General features: G+C 46.3%; 1 protein-coding gene across 1 annotated transcript; it reads right to left on the reverse strand.

Annotated features, from left to right (window-relative positions):
- Positions 1-1,203: 1,203 nt before the first annotated feature.
- Cbln4 (cerebellin 4 precursor) lies at positions 1,204-8,468 on the reverse strand. Its single transcript, XM_021156310.1, has 3 exons — positions 7,019-8,468; positions 3,960-4,076; positions 1,204-2,545 (listed from the first exon to the last, which is right to left on the reverse strand). The coding sequence occupies exons 1-3, from the start codon at positions 7,298-7,300 to the stop codon at positions 2,348-2,350; spliced, it is 597 nt and encodes a 198-aa protein (XP_021011969.1). The 5' UTR covers positions 7,301-8,468; the 3' UTR covers positions 1,204-2,347.
- Between the last annotated feature and the right edge of the window lie 5,890 nt (positions 8,469-14,358).

Here is a 14,358-nt window from a genome sequence, read left to right on the forward strand (position 1 = left end):
AATGGATTGTGCATTCCAAGATGCATATGTTAGCCTTAGTTAGATGCGTAAGTTAGGACATAAAGCTCAGCACTTCACCAATGCTCTTGCATGTTCAGAAGAATCAAGAAACGTAAAAGAGGCACCACAAAGATGGCTACAAGTCCACTTGTCTAATACATTGGTACACTGGCCTGTTTTGATAATAGCCTAACTCTCACCATCCTGCCATGGGTGTCTATTGGTCATTTCCATACTCTTAACTCCTGTTGCCAAAATAATGACTAACAGATCTATTCCCTTATGACTGCCCTGCTGTGATGTTCAGATGCAGACTTGGTTTGCATAGATGGGGTGGAAGTAGCCACTAGGCAGAGTTGGTTCATGGCTAGAGCATCCCAGTGCTCTATGAAGGAAAGCCACTCTTGTTATCTCTGTATGCAATACTGGAAAACAAAACCAGTATTCCATATTATAAAATCAAGGTTATTAAGTGAAAGCTAGCAGAGGACAACCTGAATCAAGAACTGTTGCCAGGATCTTCAGGGAGTTCTTTCTAGGAAAGAGAGAAGTCTTCCTAGAGCTGCCTAAACATCCTATCATGGAGATCAATCAGACTCTCTGGAAGTTGTGCCAGAGTGGCTCTTTTATAACATGTTCCCTGTGGCTTCAGCTACAAGAGGACCCTTGCCCCAGCAGGGCCACAGACCTAAAAATAGAACCACCACCACCACCACCACCACCACCACCACCACCACCACTACCCATGTCTTCCCCTTCAAAGAGAAGTGCCGGGAGCAGGCAGAGCCTTTGCTACAATCCTCTGGTTAGAGATACCAGCCTGGATATTGGCCACCAGTCATTCATACATGGAACAACCTTGTGATAGTTCAAGAGATTGTTTTAACTTCATTTTCCTAGCAAGTCCTTGTGAAGGGAGAGTTTGCTAAATTCATTGATTCCCTTTTGGCAAGCTTGCAACTCCTGGATTTGGACAGATTAAGTAGAGTAAAGATTTCCTATACTTACTCAAAGGACATTACCTAAAAACTCAGGGAGGTTTTCTTTTTTTCTTATAGGAAAAAGGAACAAGGAGAAGGGAGGGAGGGGAGGAAGAAGGGAAGGAAGGCGTGAGGGAAGGATGCAGGAAGGGAAGGGATGATGGAGGGTGGATGAACTACATAAAAAGACACAACCTTAGAACCGAAAGGACCAAGCCAACCATTTCACTAACATATAATAATCTTTATTCTGTAACAGAGACATAAATAATTTTATGAATTCATATGACCTATACAAAAGACAAAATAAGATATTGCACTAAATTTAGTGATGGAGTATCTGGATTTAATATTAGCTGAACAGATAAATATATACAAGTTAAGGAATTAAGGCAAAAACCAGATGATATTTCAAACACAACAGGAGATTTGAAAAATAGATACAATTAAAAATAAGGGCATACTATCTCCAGTTAATAAAGTGGTCATAGTGAAGGAGAAAATATTCCTTATGGGTTTAATAAAGTAGCTATTATCGATCATGTTAATTGAGGTTGAGCGATAGAGTATTTGATTGCCCACCGAGGAGAGGTACTTTGCCAAGGTTTGGGGCTGAGCACTAGAGTTGGGGTAAATAACTTCTTCTTTGTCAGATTATGATCTGTTTTTCCTATTAGAAAATATAATTTGGAAAATATGACTCTTTCACATATATAATTAAAATACAACTATGGAGCATTCATTTTAGGGGCAGGAGGGAGGTGATGTGGGTGAGTTCAGAGTTCAGGGACATTTGGAGGAAAGACATTTGTTACCTTATGGGTAGAGAGAACACAACGCCAGTCACTAAAATACAATCCCAGTCACCTTAAGAGAACAAAACAAACAAATTCAAAAGTAATTGCAATTTGTTTTAAAAGTATAATTAATAATCAATGTATCCACACGTGTGTACATGTCTTTGGCAGTTCCACTATAACCACTGAAGTCAGAACTTCCAAGTTTTCTAACTTTCAGACCCATTAGCCTGTCTTTCAAAAACAAAGAAATAAAAACCCCACATCTGCAGCCTATGCTGTAACAGCAGGAAACTAAACAGGACAAACCTTGAGACGGCTTCTGACAGTTAACACGTAAGCAGATCGGGGATTTTCAACTTTTAGAGTCCCGATCCACATATAAGGAAACTGGCACACACACGAAAATGATCTGTGAAACTTTGTGTCTGTCCAGACAGGTTTAGAATTCCCAAAGAGAATCCATAGTCACCCATGAACAAAACAGTAAGAGACATCAATCCAAGAGTGCTCTTCTGATAACCCAGGGGTGGGCACCCTCACTCTTGGGCATCACGGAGAAGTCGGGTTCTATAGAGGAAACACCAGAAAGCCAGAAAACGTGGAGTACTGCCAGCCGCCGAGCAAGTTACCTTTCTCCAGTTTTAGGTAGACCTTATCTTCTTTGTCCAGGTACAGGAGCACTCCATTGGTGGCGGCTTCACGGGTCACGTCTTTATCACCAGCAAATGCAGAGATAACTGGTTTTCCATTTAACATCAAGTTAACCTGGAAAGAAAAATCACCCACCCCCAAAAAAGCTCCCTTTAAAATCGACATCTGTGCTAGGAAACAGTTCAAAGCATGACCTGGTCAAATATTTGCTATTTTAGAAATATTCTTCTTTCCTTTCAAACTGGACATATGTCAGGGTCAGATTTAATGTGTGTTTGTGTGTATGTGAGTGTGTGTGTGTGTGTGTGTTTTTCTGTGTGTGTATGTTTTCCAATGAAAATTTCCTTATATTCCTACAAAAATAACGCCCTCCAGAAAGCCATCTAATCATGTGGAAAACTGACTTTCCCTCAGTGTGGAAACAAAGCTAACCACTGGACCAGCCTCTTATGCTCAGCTTAAACTATTTGGTAACAAAGTTATCCACTAGCTTCCCAATGTTGACCTAACCCTGACATGGTCAGATACCACCAGCTGCTCCCAGCAACTGAGAAGGCGTCTCGGTTTCTGGAATTTGCACAGCAACAAAAGTCATTTGAGATGTCAGTTTCCAGGGAAGTAGATATGTTCACTACACACTCCCTTTCTCTAGGTTAAGATTAATATGGAATAGATGAAACCTAAGGCCGGTCAGTTGATCCAGTCACTGGGATATAAAAGTGGCAGATGACGGTGCCATCTATTAATCATAGGGACATAAAATATAATATAAATGCTAAGCATTCAATGTAACATATTCTAGAACTCTATAAACATGCACTACACTAACTATGCAACTGGGGAGAAGTTGCTAGAAAAATAGAAGCCAAAAATAAGCTCTAGCACACCAAGCTCCGCACAGCCTTTCTCAAAAGTGTCATCAGTAGCTGGCTCCTTGGTAGTTTGGTGGCTTCAATAGTTAATTGCAACCCACAATTTTTAAATGATAGCAAACCTGTTTTGTTTGTTTTACGTCCATTTGTAAAGTTTTACGAGACTTTTTTCTGTATAAGTTTGAGTAACTTTTATTTTGGCATGAGATAAAAGTAATATAGTCCATAGAGATCCCTGTCATGGAATCTTTGCCAAGCTGTGTTGTTGTGGTTGTTGTTGTTGTTGTTGTTGCATCACACCGTTTTTAGATGGTAGTAACCTTGTTTTGTTTATTGAATGTTCATTTGTAAAGTTTTGTAAGTTTTTTTCCATATGAGTTTCAGTAACTTTTGCTCAGGCATGAGATAAGACCAACCCCCTGTACAGATTTGTGTCGTGAAACTTTCCCAAGCTGTGTTTTGTTGTTGCTGTTGTTGTTTTGTCTTGTGTTGCTTATTTTTCTACACGCTTTTGTCACACACCCAAGTGGATGTTGTAAAGAGAAAAAAAAATTGCAAATCACATGCCTTTGAAAACAAACAGAAAAGATAGACAACTATCTTTATGATGCAAGTACACCCTGCAGAGGCGAGGAGCACTCAGTGGGAGGACGTACCTGGATGGTTTGGCTCTGGTAGACTTTAATTACGTGAAAACTGAAACTATAGATTCCTTTCCTCGGTGCCACAAAGACAGATTCCAATGTGAAAAAATTACCCACGTTAACCAGGATCTACAGATAAAAAGCAACAAATAACGGCAAATTATAGTTTCCTCCCATGAGTAAAATAAATTCCTCCCTCCTCCCCTTCTTCTTCCTCCCCCTCCCCCATTTCTTTATATGGTCCTTCTCTCTTTTTTTCTCTCCTGTTTCTTCACTTTTTGTTTTTTTTTTTTTAAATAACTAACTTCAGAAACAAAAGAGAATAAAACAGCTAGTCCTATGTCTTTCTTGTTAAGTGACTTGGAAATAAAAGTGCATACTGGAAGCGTCTTCTACCTTTTAAATCGTACAGGAAAAAAGGTAAATAATAAATACAATGACTGTGTTGCATTCATGTGTCAGTTTCCAGGCCGAGGTGTCTGGGATCACCAGAGTACCCTGTGAAGGTCTGTCTTAGCTTTCACTGAGAATCGGAGGGAAGACATCGGCTGTTCAGTTTCATCTCCACAGTCTATGCGCCTTCCCAATGTCCAGAAGGGACATTACCCAGCCAGCCAATCGGCATCCTGCAGTAATCCCTGTGTTCTCTGCAGTAATCCCTGGACACACCACAGAGGCATGTTATCCCCTCTACCATGGGGCATTAGCCCATGGCACCACAAGTTGGTGCCACAGAGATGGCAAAGCCAGGTTCTTCCCCTAGTCTCTGCCAGAGCTGTCCTCAGACCGATGGCTATTATTTTTGTTTATGTGCCATCTAAGCCTTAAATAACATACATTGGCACTGAATCAGCCCTGGCTGGGTGCCAAGAGAAGGGCATAAATGTGGACAGTAGACCGGGTGGTCTTTCCGTGCTCTTCCGTACCTTGTTTTATCTTCCTATCAGTCACCTGAAATCTATTTGAAGTTCAAAGGTCAAAAGTGAAAATTTAAGTTAGTTGCTGTTTCTAAGAAAGCCACAGTGTGCCTTGTGTTCCAGCGTGTGTCCTGGTTGTGACATTAACTCTGAATTTCTGTACATTCTCGGTCAAATCTCGGTGCCTCGGAGGTACATCCCTTCCTGGGAGAGCATAAGAGCCCAAACAAAACAAGGAAGCTTTCTTTCATGTCTCACCAAGAAATAAATCCGTAACAATCAGATGTGTCTCTAAAGATATATTTCCTGCTTATTAGAGTTAGTCTGCTGTTATCTGTCTTAAACATCATCATCTTGTCAAGATTAACATATTTCGTACTTCCTGCTTCATTTCCTCAAAGTGCACCATGCCTCTTTACAGCACGCCAGAATGTCAGAACACTTAGGTAAATGCACCAGCCTCAGCCCTGCCTTGAAATACAGATCTGTGTGCGGTGTGAGATCCCAGCTTCCCACCATAAGTATCAGCTCTCTGCCCTCTGACGTGTGACCAGATGGACTTTCTAAAGCCCCGTCACCAGCTGTGCACAATTCCCTGACAAAACATCTTTTGCCAAGCACGTTAGAATAATGTAAAGTGCTTAGCCAAGACTGGGAGACTGGGACACAAGAGGCATCCTTTATTAACAAAGTAGAGGTGCCAATTATTGTTGATCAGTAAACACGAAGCTAGCCTCGGAGTCTGCAGGGTAATAGAAGCATCCAAGCACGTCAAGATTTATAACTAAATGTGTCTTGTTGTCTCAAAGATGCACGGCTCCCAGAACAAAAGAAAAACCCCTTTCCTGTTCTAATTGGTGGGAAGGACATTGAAAAGAATGCCCCAGACAAAGATAACACAATGTCCACGAGGAGGCTTCAGCATTTAGATAATGCACTAAAACACAGACCAGGCTGGCGTTAGTCTCCCTCTCCATCACTTTGTTAAACACTGCACCAAAATCTCTAAAGGGATTACTTAATTCATTTTTTAAAAAAATTATAGCTATCCCATTCTAAGCCTCTAGGGAGACATCTCTGTCTCTAGCCAGCTGGCAAGTGTCTTACTTAGAATTAAGTCAAGAGCACGAACATCACCCGAGTCTTTCCAGGCACGTCCCGAAACCCCACTTAACCCGCCTGCGGGACTCGGCATACAACTGTAAACTGTGTGACTTTGGAATAAGACAGACTCCTGGTACTGTTGGAATTGGAACCAAAATGCAGGCGTCAGGGCTTTGCTAAGCTGAATCCCAGGGATTGCTCGTCACTCCTGTCTACAGAGCCCTGAGCAGCTGGGCAGAAGCTGCAGCTTTCATCAGTTTCAGCCCCATCCCCTGGCTGCTACCTCAAAATCTGTGCTTTCTCAGCAAATTACAATGTCCTGGGGGAACCAGAAAGGGAAACCCAGCCCCCAGCGCTTACCTGCCCAAGCTCTATGCAATTACTCCGTCCCTTTTCCTCCTGCCTGGACAACTTTTCTGAGTGGAGCAATAGTGAGAAAGGCTTTTGATCTCTACCAGGCGGGGTGGTGTTAATCCAGCTACCCTGGACCCTGCGGAGTCACCCTAACTAGAGATCTGGAGATGGTCTCTGACCCCCCAGAACCACACCCCTAATCCTCTGTGTCCACCTGGAAGGGTCCCTGCACCTTGTGGAACCCCAGAGCCTTGTGGAGAGATGAGCCTCCACCTGAAAACACAAGCCAAACAATTCAGACTGTCTAATAGGGCCCCCCTCAGGAACGCCTCCAGGGCACCTGCTGATAAGTCTGAGCCAGAGGCCCAACTTCTCTACCATTAAATCTCAGCATCCAGGGACAGTATTCCCTTCAGCCCCTGATGACCTGTTGCTGTTAAACTTGTCTTATCTCCAGGGGCTTTCCTCTGCGCTCCCAAGCCACCCACCATGCAGGCCTCTGCCAAAGACTACGGGACTGAATGGAGGCTGTGGTTGCTGGGGAAGGGAGGAAGCTCTGAGTTTCAAACTGATACCTTCAGTTGATAAAACGATCTCGCCACATCCTATTCATACTAGCTGAATCTGGGCATGCAGCCCCCGATACCCAGAGATCACCCATCCCCATGTGCGCTCTGCATCCCTCGGGAGTCTGACCTGATCAAAGTAAATGATGCGAGTCTTGTTGCTCATCTCAGATGGCTCGTGGTTGGTGCTCCGAACCGCCGAAAAGGCCACCTTGGAGTTTGCTGCCCGGACCGATATCCCCAGAGGGGAAGATGATGATCCCTTGGAGTCTGTAGCTGGGTTCGAGTCGCACACCACCAGACACTTGCCCTCCAGAACGATCGGTTCAGTGTCATTCTGTGCCCAGACAGGCAGCACTAGAATCAGCAGAACGGCTGGTACCACGGACAGCGCCCGGCGCGCGGAGCCCATGGTGAGCCGCGTGCGCAAGCGGCAGCCTGGCGCTTCTGCTCCCGGGCGGCGCCTGCTTCCACGGGATCCGGGAGCTCGGGAAGACGCCAGTGGCTAGATCGACAGCGCTGCAGGAACAGCGGCGGCGGCGGCAGCAGTGGCGCGCGCACTTCCACCAATTCTCAGGACTGAAGTCTCCCTTCGAACTGGCTGGCTGGCTCTGTTACCTTTGTCCTTTAAGGAGCTCATGCAGAACTCCTATCCTAACTCCTCCACCCCCAAATCAGTTTTGCCTGGGGCCACTGCACCCACACTTGTCCCTTGACATCTAAAAAGTCTCCAGACCCTCTCAGTCACACCTCAAAAGAACAAAATAAATTCTCACCCCGAACCCAAGCACTCCTGGTGAAGCACAGAGCTGAAGACACAGAGGGGACTCCGCGAGTAAACGCTAGCAAAGGTGGCTAGTGCCGAGCGGTGCGGGTGTCGGTCCTGTCCGAGGGACTCTGGTTGGCGCAGGAACAAATTACAGAGGCAGGAGGTGTTTTCGGGGATGAGAAGAATGCCAGGTTATGTCCATGGCTAGGATGCTAGCGACTCCCACTTGCGCTTGGTCAAAAATTCCCCCAAAGCCCGGTGTCACTCCGATGTAGGTAGGCGGCAGCTTAGTGCCCGTCGCCAAAAGCAGCTCTAAGGTGCAGGGCGCCTACTGCCCTGGGTTCCCGCGTCCCTGCGCACAACTTTGTGTCTCAGCGCGCAGTGCAGCCGGGAGGGACAGCGCAGAGAGGGCACCCGCGCGCTATTTATAGGAGTGCTGCCTGCAGATGGCTTTGGCTCGCCCGTTCATCCCGTGGATCCCCGGAAAGCAGAAAAGGCGTCCGGTGACCCCAGCGGAGCAGCGCCTGTGTGACGTTGAACGCACCCGGACAGAGCGGGACGCACGGCGCTGCCTGCTGCCAAGGTCTGAGGCCACTTGATTCCCCGAAATCGCACTGTGTGTATGCAGAGGATGATGCTCACCTGCCTGCGCCTGCCGGGGGTCCGCGGCTGCTCGCTGCCAGCTCCACCTGGACCCGCAGAGGGAGTTGTGGGTTCCCTCACCCTGCCCTGCGCAAGACTCTCTGAACCGAACGTGGCGCTGCCAGCTCAGATGTAGAGATGGAAGGACCTCGGCGAATCTGCGCGGTTTGCTATCTGACGCTAAGAGGACCAGCCAGTGTCCCCCAACTGCGCCTGGTCAGGAGCTTGTCCCACGTAGCCCTCGAACCTGGAGAGCCCAGAAAAGCCTGGGGGCAGTTCTGTGCCCTGGGCGGGGCGGGTGTGGAGGAGGCGCCTGATTTATTTCTTCTGCTCAAGAGGATGAGCCTCAGAACCCACTGGGGCTCACCTTCTCACGCTGTGCAGCCATCCCAATCAGGGGCAGGAAAAATCATAGTGAACAGTACCCCTTAAATGTAACAATTAAAATGCACACCCCGAGAGTACTGCACCCTCCCCCTCTTTGATGTTCCTCCCCTGTGCACTCCACTGCCATCTTGGCCTCTGACTGGCAACTTATTTTCCTTTTCGGAAGCCACGGAAGGGAAGCGGGGAAGCAGAGCTTGGCTTTGGAGTTGGCTGCATGAACCTGACCAAGACCTTAATGAGTGGTCAATACTACCCAAACTAAGGGCCCTGGCTTTCTGGTTCAGTATTCTTTGGGGTTAGGACACTCCCAAATTCCTTATTGACTTCTCTTGACTTCAGCTGCAGGAGAGCAGTGCAGCTATTCTCTAATCAAAACAACATCCCCATGGAAGCAGCCATCAGCCATTCGGACCTCCTGATTAGTACGTACTGGTTGCAAATTGTTTAGAGGTTGCGTCATGTCCTTGGGTCAGATCAAGCTCCCCAGATGGTCATGTGAGTTCTTGGAATGGCGTTCAAGCCCCTCCTCTGCAGAATCCAGACCTACATCTTTAGTCTGATCTCCTAAGGTTCTCCAAGGGAATGTGTGCCACAAGCTCATGCTGAAATTCCAAGTATTAAGATGCAAGGTGCCCCTAGGGTTGATCCTTAGCCCCAACTTCTTATAATGATATAAAGATATGCTGTCTGGAAACACAGTTGAGGGAGGTAGGCAGTGCAGCTTGTGAGTAGCTGGGGCTCTGGGGCTATGCTATTTGTAACAATGTTGCATATCTTTCATCAAAGCTCTAAAAAACAGAAGAGCTTGCCAGGCCTTTAGGAGAGTGCCACCTTGACACCACCATAAACTTCATATAGTCTCTCATATGACCTTTTCTGATGTCCTTATTCAAACACTGATCACTAGTCATTGTAGTGCCTGTGGCACTTCCGTGGTGTGTGTGTGTGTGTACATATGTGTGCATGTGTGTGCAAATGTATGTGCATGTATGTATAAATGTATATGCACATATGTATGTGTGTGCATGTGTTTATGTGTGTGTATGTGTACATGTATATGTCTATGCATGTTCTATTGTGTGTGTGCATGCATGTGTGTGCATGTGTGTATGTGTGTGCAAGTATGTGTATATATGTGTGCATGTGTGTACGTGTGTGTCTGTGCATGTTCTATTGTGTGTACATGCATGTGTGTGCATATGTGTGGGGGGGCATGTGTGTGTGCATGTTGTGTGTGTGTGTCCACTCATGTATGTGCACGTGTCCTGATGTATTGCTTTACGCCTTACTCCCTTGGGACAGGGTCTCTTACTGAACGTGGCGCTGGCTCTCTGTCAGCCAGCCTCAGCAAACCTCCTGTCTCCCCCTTCTCTGGTGCTGGTGTCATAAGCACGTGCATCCACACTTGGCTTTTCCTGTGAGTTCTGGGAATTTACTAGGCCCTCATGCTTGCAGAGCAAGAGCTTTTATTGACTGAGCCATCTCCCTGGCTCCGGGGCTGGGTTTGAGACCAGACACTAGAAGAAAATTGGTTCGACTTTTTCTCTTGTAAGGGTAAGAGTGCCTTCTCTGGCCAAGATGAAGAATCTTAGCTAAGCCTTGGGGTTTTTGTTTGTTTGTTTTTCAACTGGGAGAAGTTTGGGAAAGAACTCTATTGACAGAGCTGTTAAATAGATAATCTTTATCTTCCTCACAAGCCCTGATATATTCTCTCTGTATTCTTTTCTTCTTTTAGGATTTATTTTCCAAAGAAGCTCTTAGCTAAATAAATTTCTTTCTTCTGTCACCAACGAAGTATTTTTGTAGGCCCCAAATCCAACAGGGGGACTGCATTACAGACCCAGGGGCTAAATGAACAGCGACTGAACACTTCTAAATAGAATGCATCCTATCAGTCATGTGTCCTCTAGTACAAGCTAATTGGAGCGAAACTTCTTCCGTGAAACCCAAAGCCAAAGCTTCAGTCATCTGGGTGAAAGTCTTGGTTCCTTGTTAAAAGAAGTCTTGCTATTCAAGGTGACCTGTAGGTGTGGGATGGGGCATTTCCTGCAGTCACCTGCTAGGAAAAGTTATATGACGTTGTGAGCCAATCAGTTATACCTTTCTCCCCTACGGAAGACTGAACTGAGAGAGCTTCAAGGCTGTGGCACTGGCAATCCCTTAAATACCAGAAGTCCATTACGTATCAGAACTAGACAGACTGCTGAGAGGAGGCTCCCAGACTGTCTTTGTCTGGGCTTGGACCTCAAGGCTGAGACAGCTGTGGGGAAGCACTGTATGCTACAGCCGCAAGGTCAGTACACTCCTCAGCTGTCGCTGTCATGTGGGAGGTATGCCGAAGCTGCAGCAGAGTTCGTTGGGATGGCAGGAGGCTTCCATGCTGGTGACTGAAGCCAAGCCTGGAGGCTGGGGAGTTTTCCAGTCCCTAACTTCTGTCAGGCGAGGTCAGCAGCCCTCTGACCTTGGACTTCCTGAGGCTGTCCTGTTATCCTGCTTCTTATCACAGTGCATCCTTGCTGAAACCACTGTTGTTAAATCAAACCACAAAAGGCTGGGGAGAAGGAACTGACAACTGGGAAATGTGAAATATGCAACACTTGGCTCCTGCCAAGAGACTAGAAAAGTCCTCTGCCTGGGGCAGGTTTCCTGAATAAGTCTCCTTAGCCCTAGCGCTAGCACCTCCCTCACCTCCAGCTGCTTCAGGAGAAAGGAATTAAAATCAAGCCCAAGTTGCTTGCCAGATGCTGTCCGAATCTGCCTCTTTTTCTTTCTCTTTTTTTCAGTTAAAGATATGGTATCAGAGATGGCTGAGAAGCTTGTTAGAGCCAGAGGTGGTGGGTGACTAAAGGGCAATGGTATATCTCCAGATATAATGGGGCAGTTCCACAAATGAACTCTCCGTGGCCGTGACAGTGTGCACAAGACCAGCAGGAGCTCAAGGCAGACAGAATCCCAGCCTGAAGTGTGAGGTTCTTTTGGCGTTTAATGCCTGCTGAGAGAAGGGAGAGTTAGTTTCCTGTGAGGATGCTCTAGAGCAGGCCCCACACCCATACGTATTTGGACAACACGTATCAGACTTGATGGGTTCCCTGTGTGTTTCTTAAAGAACGATTAAAAACAGAACACAAAGTTGGGTGCAAAGAGAGGTGGGATTGGATCCGGGAGGAGCGCTGTAGATGGATAGTAACAAAAATACCTACTCAAAAATAATTAAAATATTTTAAAGTGTGGTACTAGAAAACTTACCATCTATGACTCAAACGCTTCCCTCCGCTGAGGTTCCCAGATGCCTTTAGATGCCCACCCCGCCCCCGTTGGATGCCCCCCTCCTTGGATGCCCGCCCTGCCCCCTTTGAATTCATCTCTGTTTCACATCTCTGTAGCTGGGCTTAACTTCTCCACTTGAAAACAAATTATGTCTCCTACGGGAACTTAGTGTTGAGAGAGCCAAGATAGGCAGGATCCAGGGGTGAGCTGCTTCAGAAGATGGTGTCTGTGAGAAGGCGGACAGGCACCAGAGGCACTGGGTTCGGAAGAACTCGCCTGGCTCTGAGTGACTAAAGGCTACAAGCATCCTGTCCAGACAGCCTCGGGTCAGTCACGCAGGCGGTGGGAAAGCGAGAGCACGTGAGCCCGAGGTTCGTGTCCCAGCAGGTCGAAGCTCCCTGAGTTGATTAATTACCCCTCCTTTAAAGTGATAGCTAAGAAAGATAGACCAAGAAAATGTTTTGTTTTGTTTTGTTTTGTTTTGCTTTGTTTTGTTCCATTGAGTGAAAGTAAATGGCTTATGGAGAGCAAAGCCCTGAGAAGAAAGAAGAAGAATATGAGAACCACAACGTTCCAGAGCTATGCCAGACTTATCCCCGTGGTACCTTCTGGAGACAACGAAGCGGTAGGCGATTTAGTAAAGATGGTGCTATCGAGAAAACTAGATGATGATTTCATGATCTTTCAGTTTAATTTACCACTTAAAACCTGCCTGAGATTTTCCTCTTCCTACCTCAATGTCAGCCAAGAAGATTGGAGTTGAAGTTGTCAGTGTGCGGTGAGGTGTCTTGGCCGCCATGGCAGTCACATTTTGACTCTCTGTTTTGGCTTTCCCATAGTGCTCTATGTTTGCACTGGTCAATCTATTTATTACAATATCAAGTTATTGCATTTTTGCTGTGTTTTCTGTGGGCTATGAACTCCCTCAGGAGCACAGGATTTAGTGGCGCATGGAGATGACTAAATAAGTGTTTACTGAGGGGAGAAAAAAAAAAAACCTTACCACTGCTCTGAGATTTCTCCTTGTACAAACAGTATCCATTGAAACCACTGCCAATGTAAGAGGAAAGAGGAAAGTCTTTCAGAAAGTTGAGAGGAGCTTGATATGTTGAGTCCACTCTCTGCTACTGTGTTGGTGACATTGATGTTGCCGTGATAAAACAATGGATACAAGCAAAGTATGGAAGAGTTTATGAGTCTTGCAGTGAGAGAGAGAGAGAGAGAGAGAGAGAGAGAGAGAGAGAGACACTGTAATGACCAGGAAGGCCTGAGAACAGGAAGCTGGATCAGGACGCTAAGAGGTCGCATTGTCAAGGCCACACAGGTAAAGCAGGTAGAAGGACATGAAGAGAGACACAGCTATACACTTTCAAACACTATTCACAGCGAGGAACTCCCTAAGAATGGAAACCCCAAAGGAGTAAAAGGGGGAGTATGGGCACTCCTGACAGTTTGTTCCACAGCGCTTGCATCCTTTTTACTTATAGAGAATTAATGTGTGTGCTGGCTGGTTCTGTGTCAACCTGACACATGCTAGAATCATAGAGAGGAAGGAGCCTCAGTTGAGGAAATGTCCCCATGAGACCCAGCTGTAAGGCATTATTTAAAAAAAAAAAAAAAAAACTAGTGATCGATGCGGGAGGACCCATTGTGGCCGGGTCCACCTATTGTGGACCCATCACTGGGCTGGTGGTCCTGAGTTCTATATGAATGCAGGCTGAGCAAGCCATGAGGGGCGAGCCAGTAAGCGGCACCCCTCCGTGGTCTGCATAACATCTCCTACCTCCAGGCTCCTGTCCTGTTTGAGTTCTGCCCTGACTTTCTTCAGTGATGGACAGCGATGTGGAAGTGTAAGCCAAATAAACCCTTTCCTCCCCAACTTGCATTTTGGTCACGGTGTTTCCTCACAGCAATAGAATCCCCAACTACGACAATATGATACCTTGTTTTTTACAGTTTTTAAAATACTGCTTTATCTATTGGATAGACCCACTGAGCACAATTTGTGCTCTCCACATACTTCTGAGCATGGAACCCACAAGTGCAGCCAGATCAACCCACCAGGAGTCACACTCTTAAGGAAAACTGAGTCTCCCTCCCTTAGAGGCCACCAACTCTCTACAGCTCTTCAGTTATGGATTGGGGCTCACTTACCCCTCCCCCTTGATACTAGAATGTTGACGGTCTTGATCTCGTGTAGATTTTATGCAAGTATCCACAGCTTACCTGAATTCATGGAAGCTGTGATTCTATCGTGTCCAGAAGACACTGAGGTCGGTTCTCCCTGACATCTGGTTCTTAGGATTGCCCCACCTCCTCTTTTGCCATGATCCCTTAGCCTTGGGGAGGGCTGTGATAAAGAGAAGAAAGGCCACATTGTATAGATGCAAGGACAGAGCTAAACA

This window comes from Mus caroli, chromosome 2 (assembly GCF_900094665.2).
Source record: "Mus caroli chromosome 2, CAROLI_EIJ_v1.1, whole genome shotgun sequence".
Lineage (NCBI taxonomy): Eukaryota > Metazoa > Chordata > Mammalia > Rodentia > Muridae > Mus > Mus caroli.

Excerpts from the sequence above, each read along its gene's own strand:
- Cbln4 (XM_021156310.1), bottom strand. The coding sequence starts at position 7,300 with ATGGGCTCCGCGCGCCGGGCGCTGTCCGTGGTACCAGCCGTTCTGCTG. Across the intron at positions 4,077-7,018 it reads GCATCATTTACTTTGATCAG|ATCCTGGTTAACGTGGGTAA; the intron begins GTCAGACTCCCG and ends TTTTATCTGTAG. Across the intron at positions 2,546-3,959 it reads ACCAGAGCCAAACCATCCAG|GTTAACTTGATGTTAAATGG; the intron begins GTACGTCCTCCC and ends TTTTCTTTCCAG.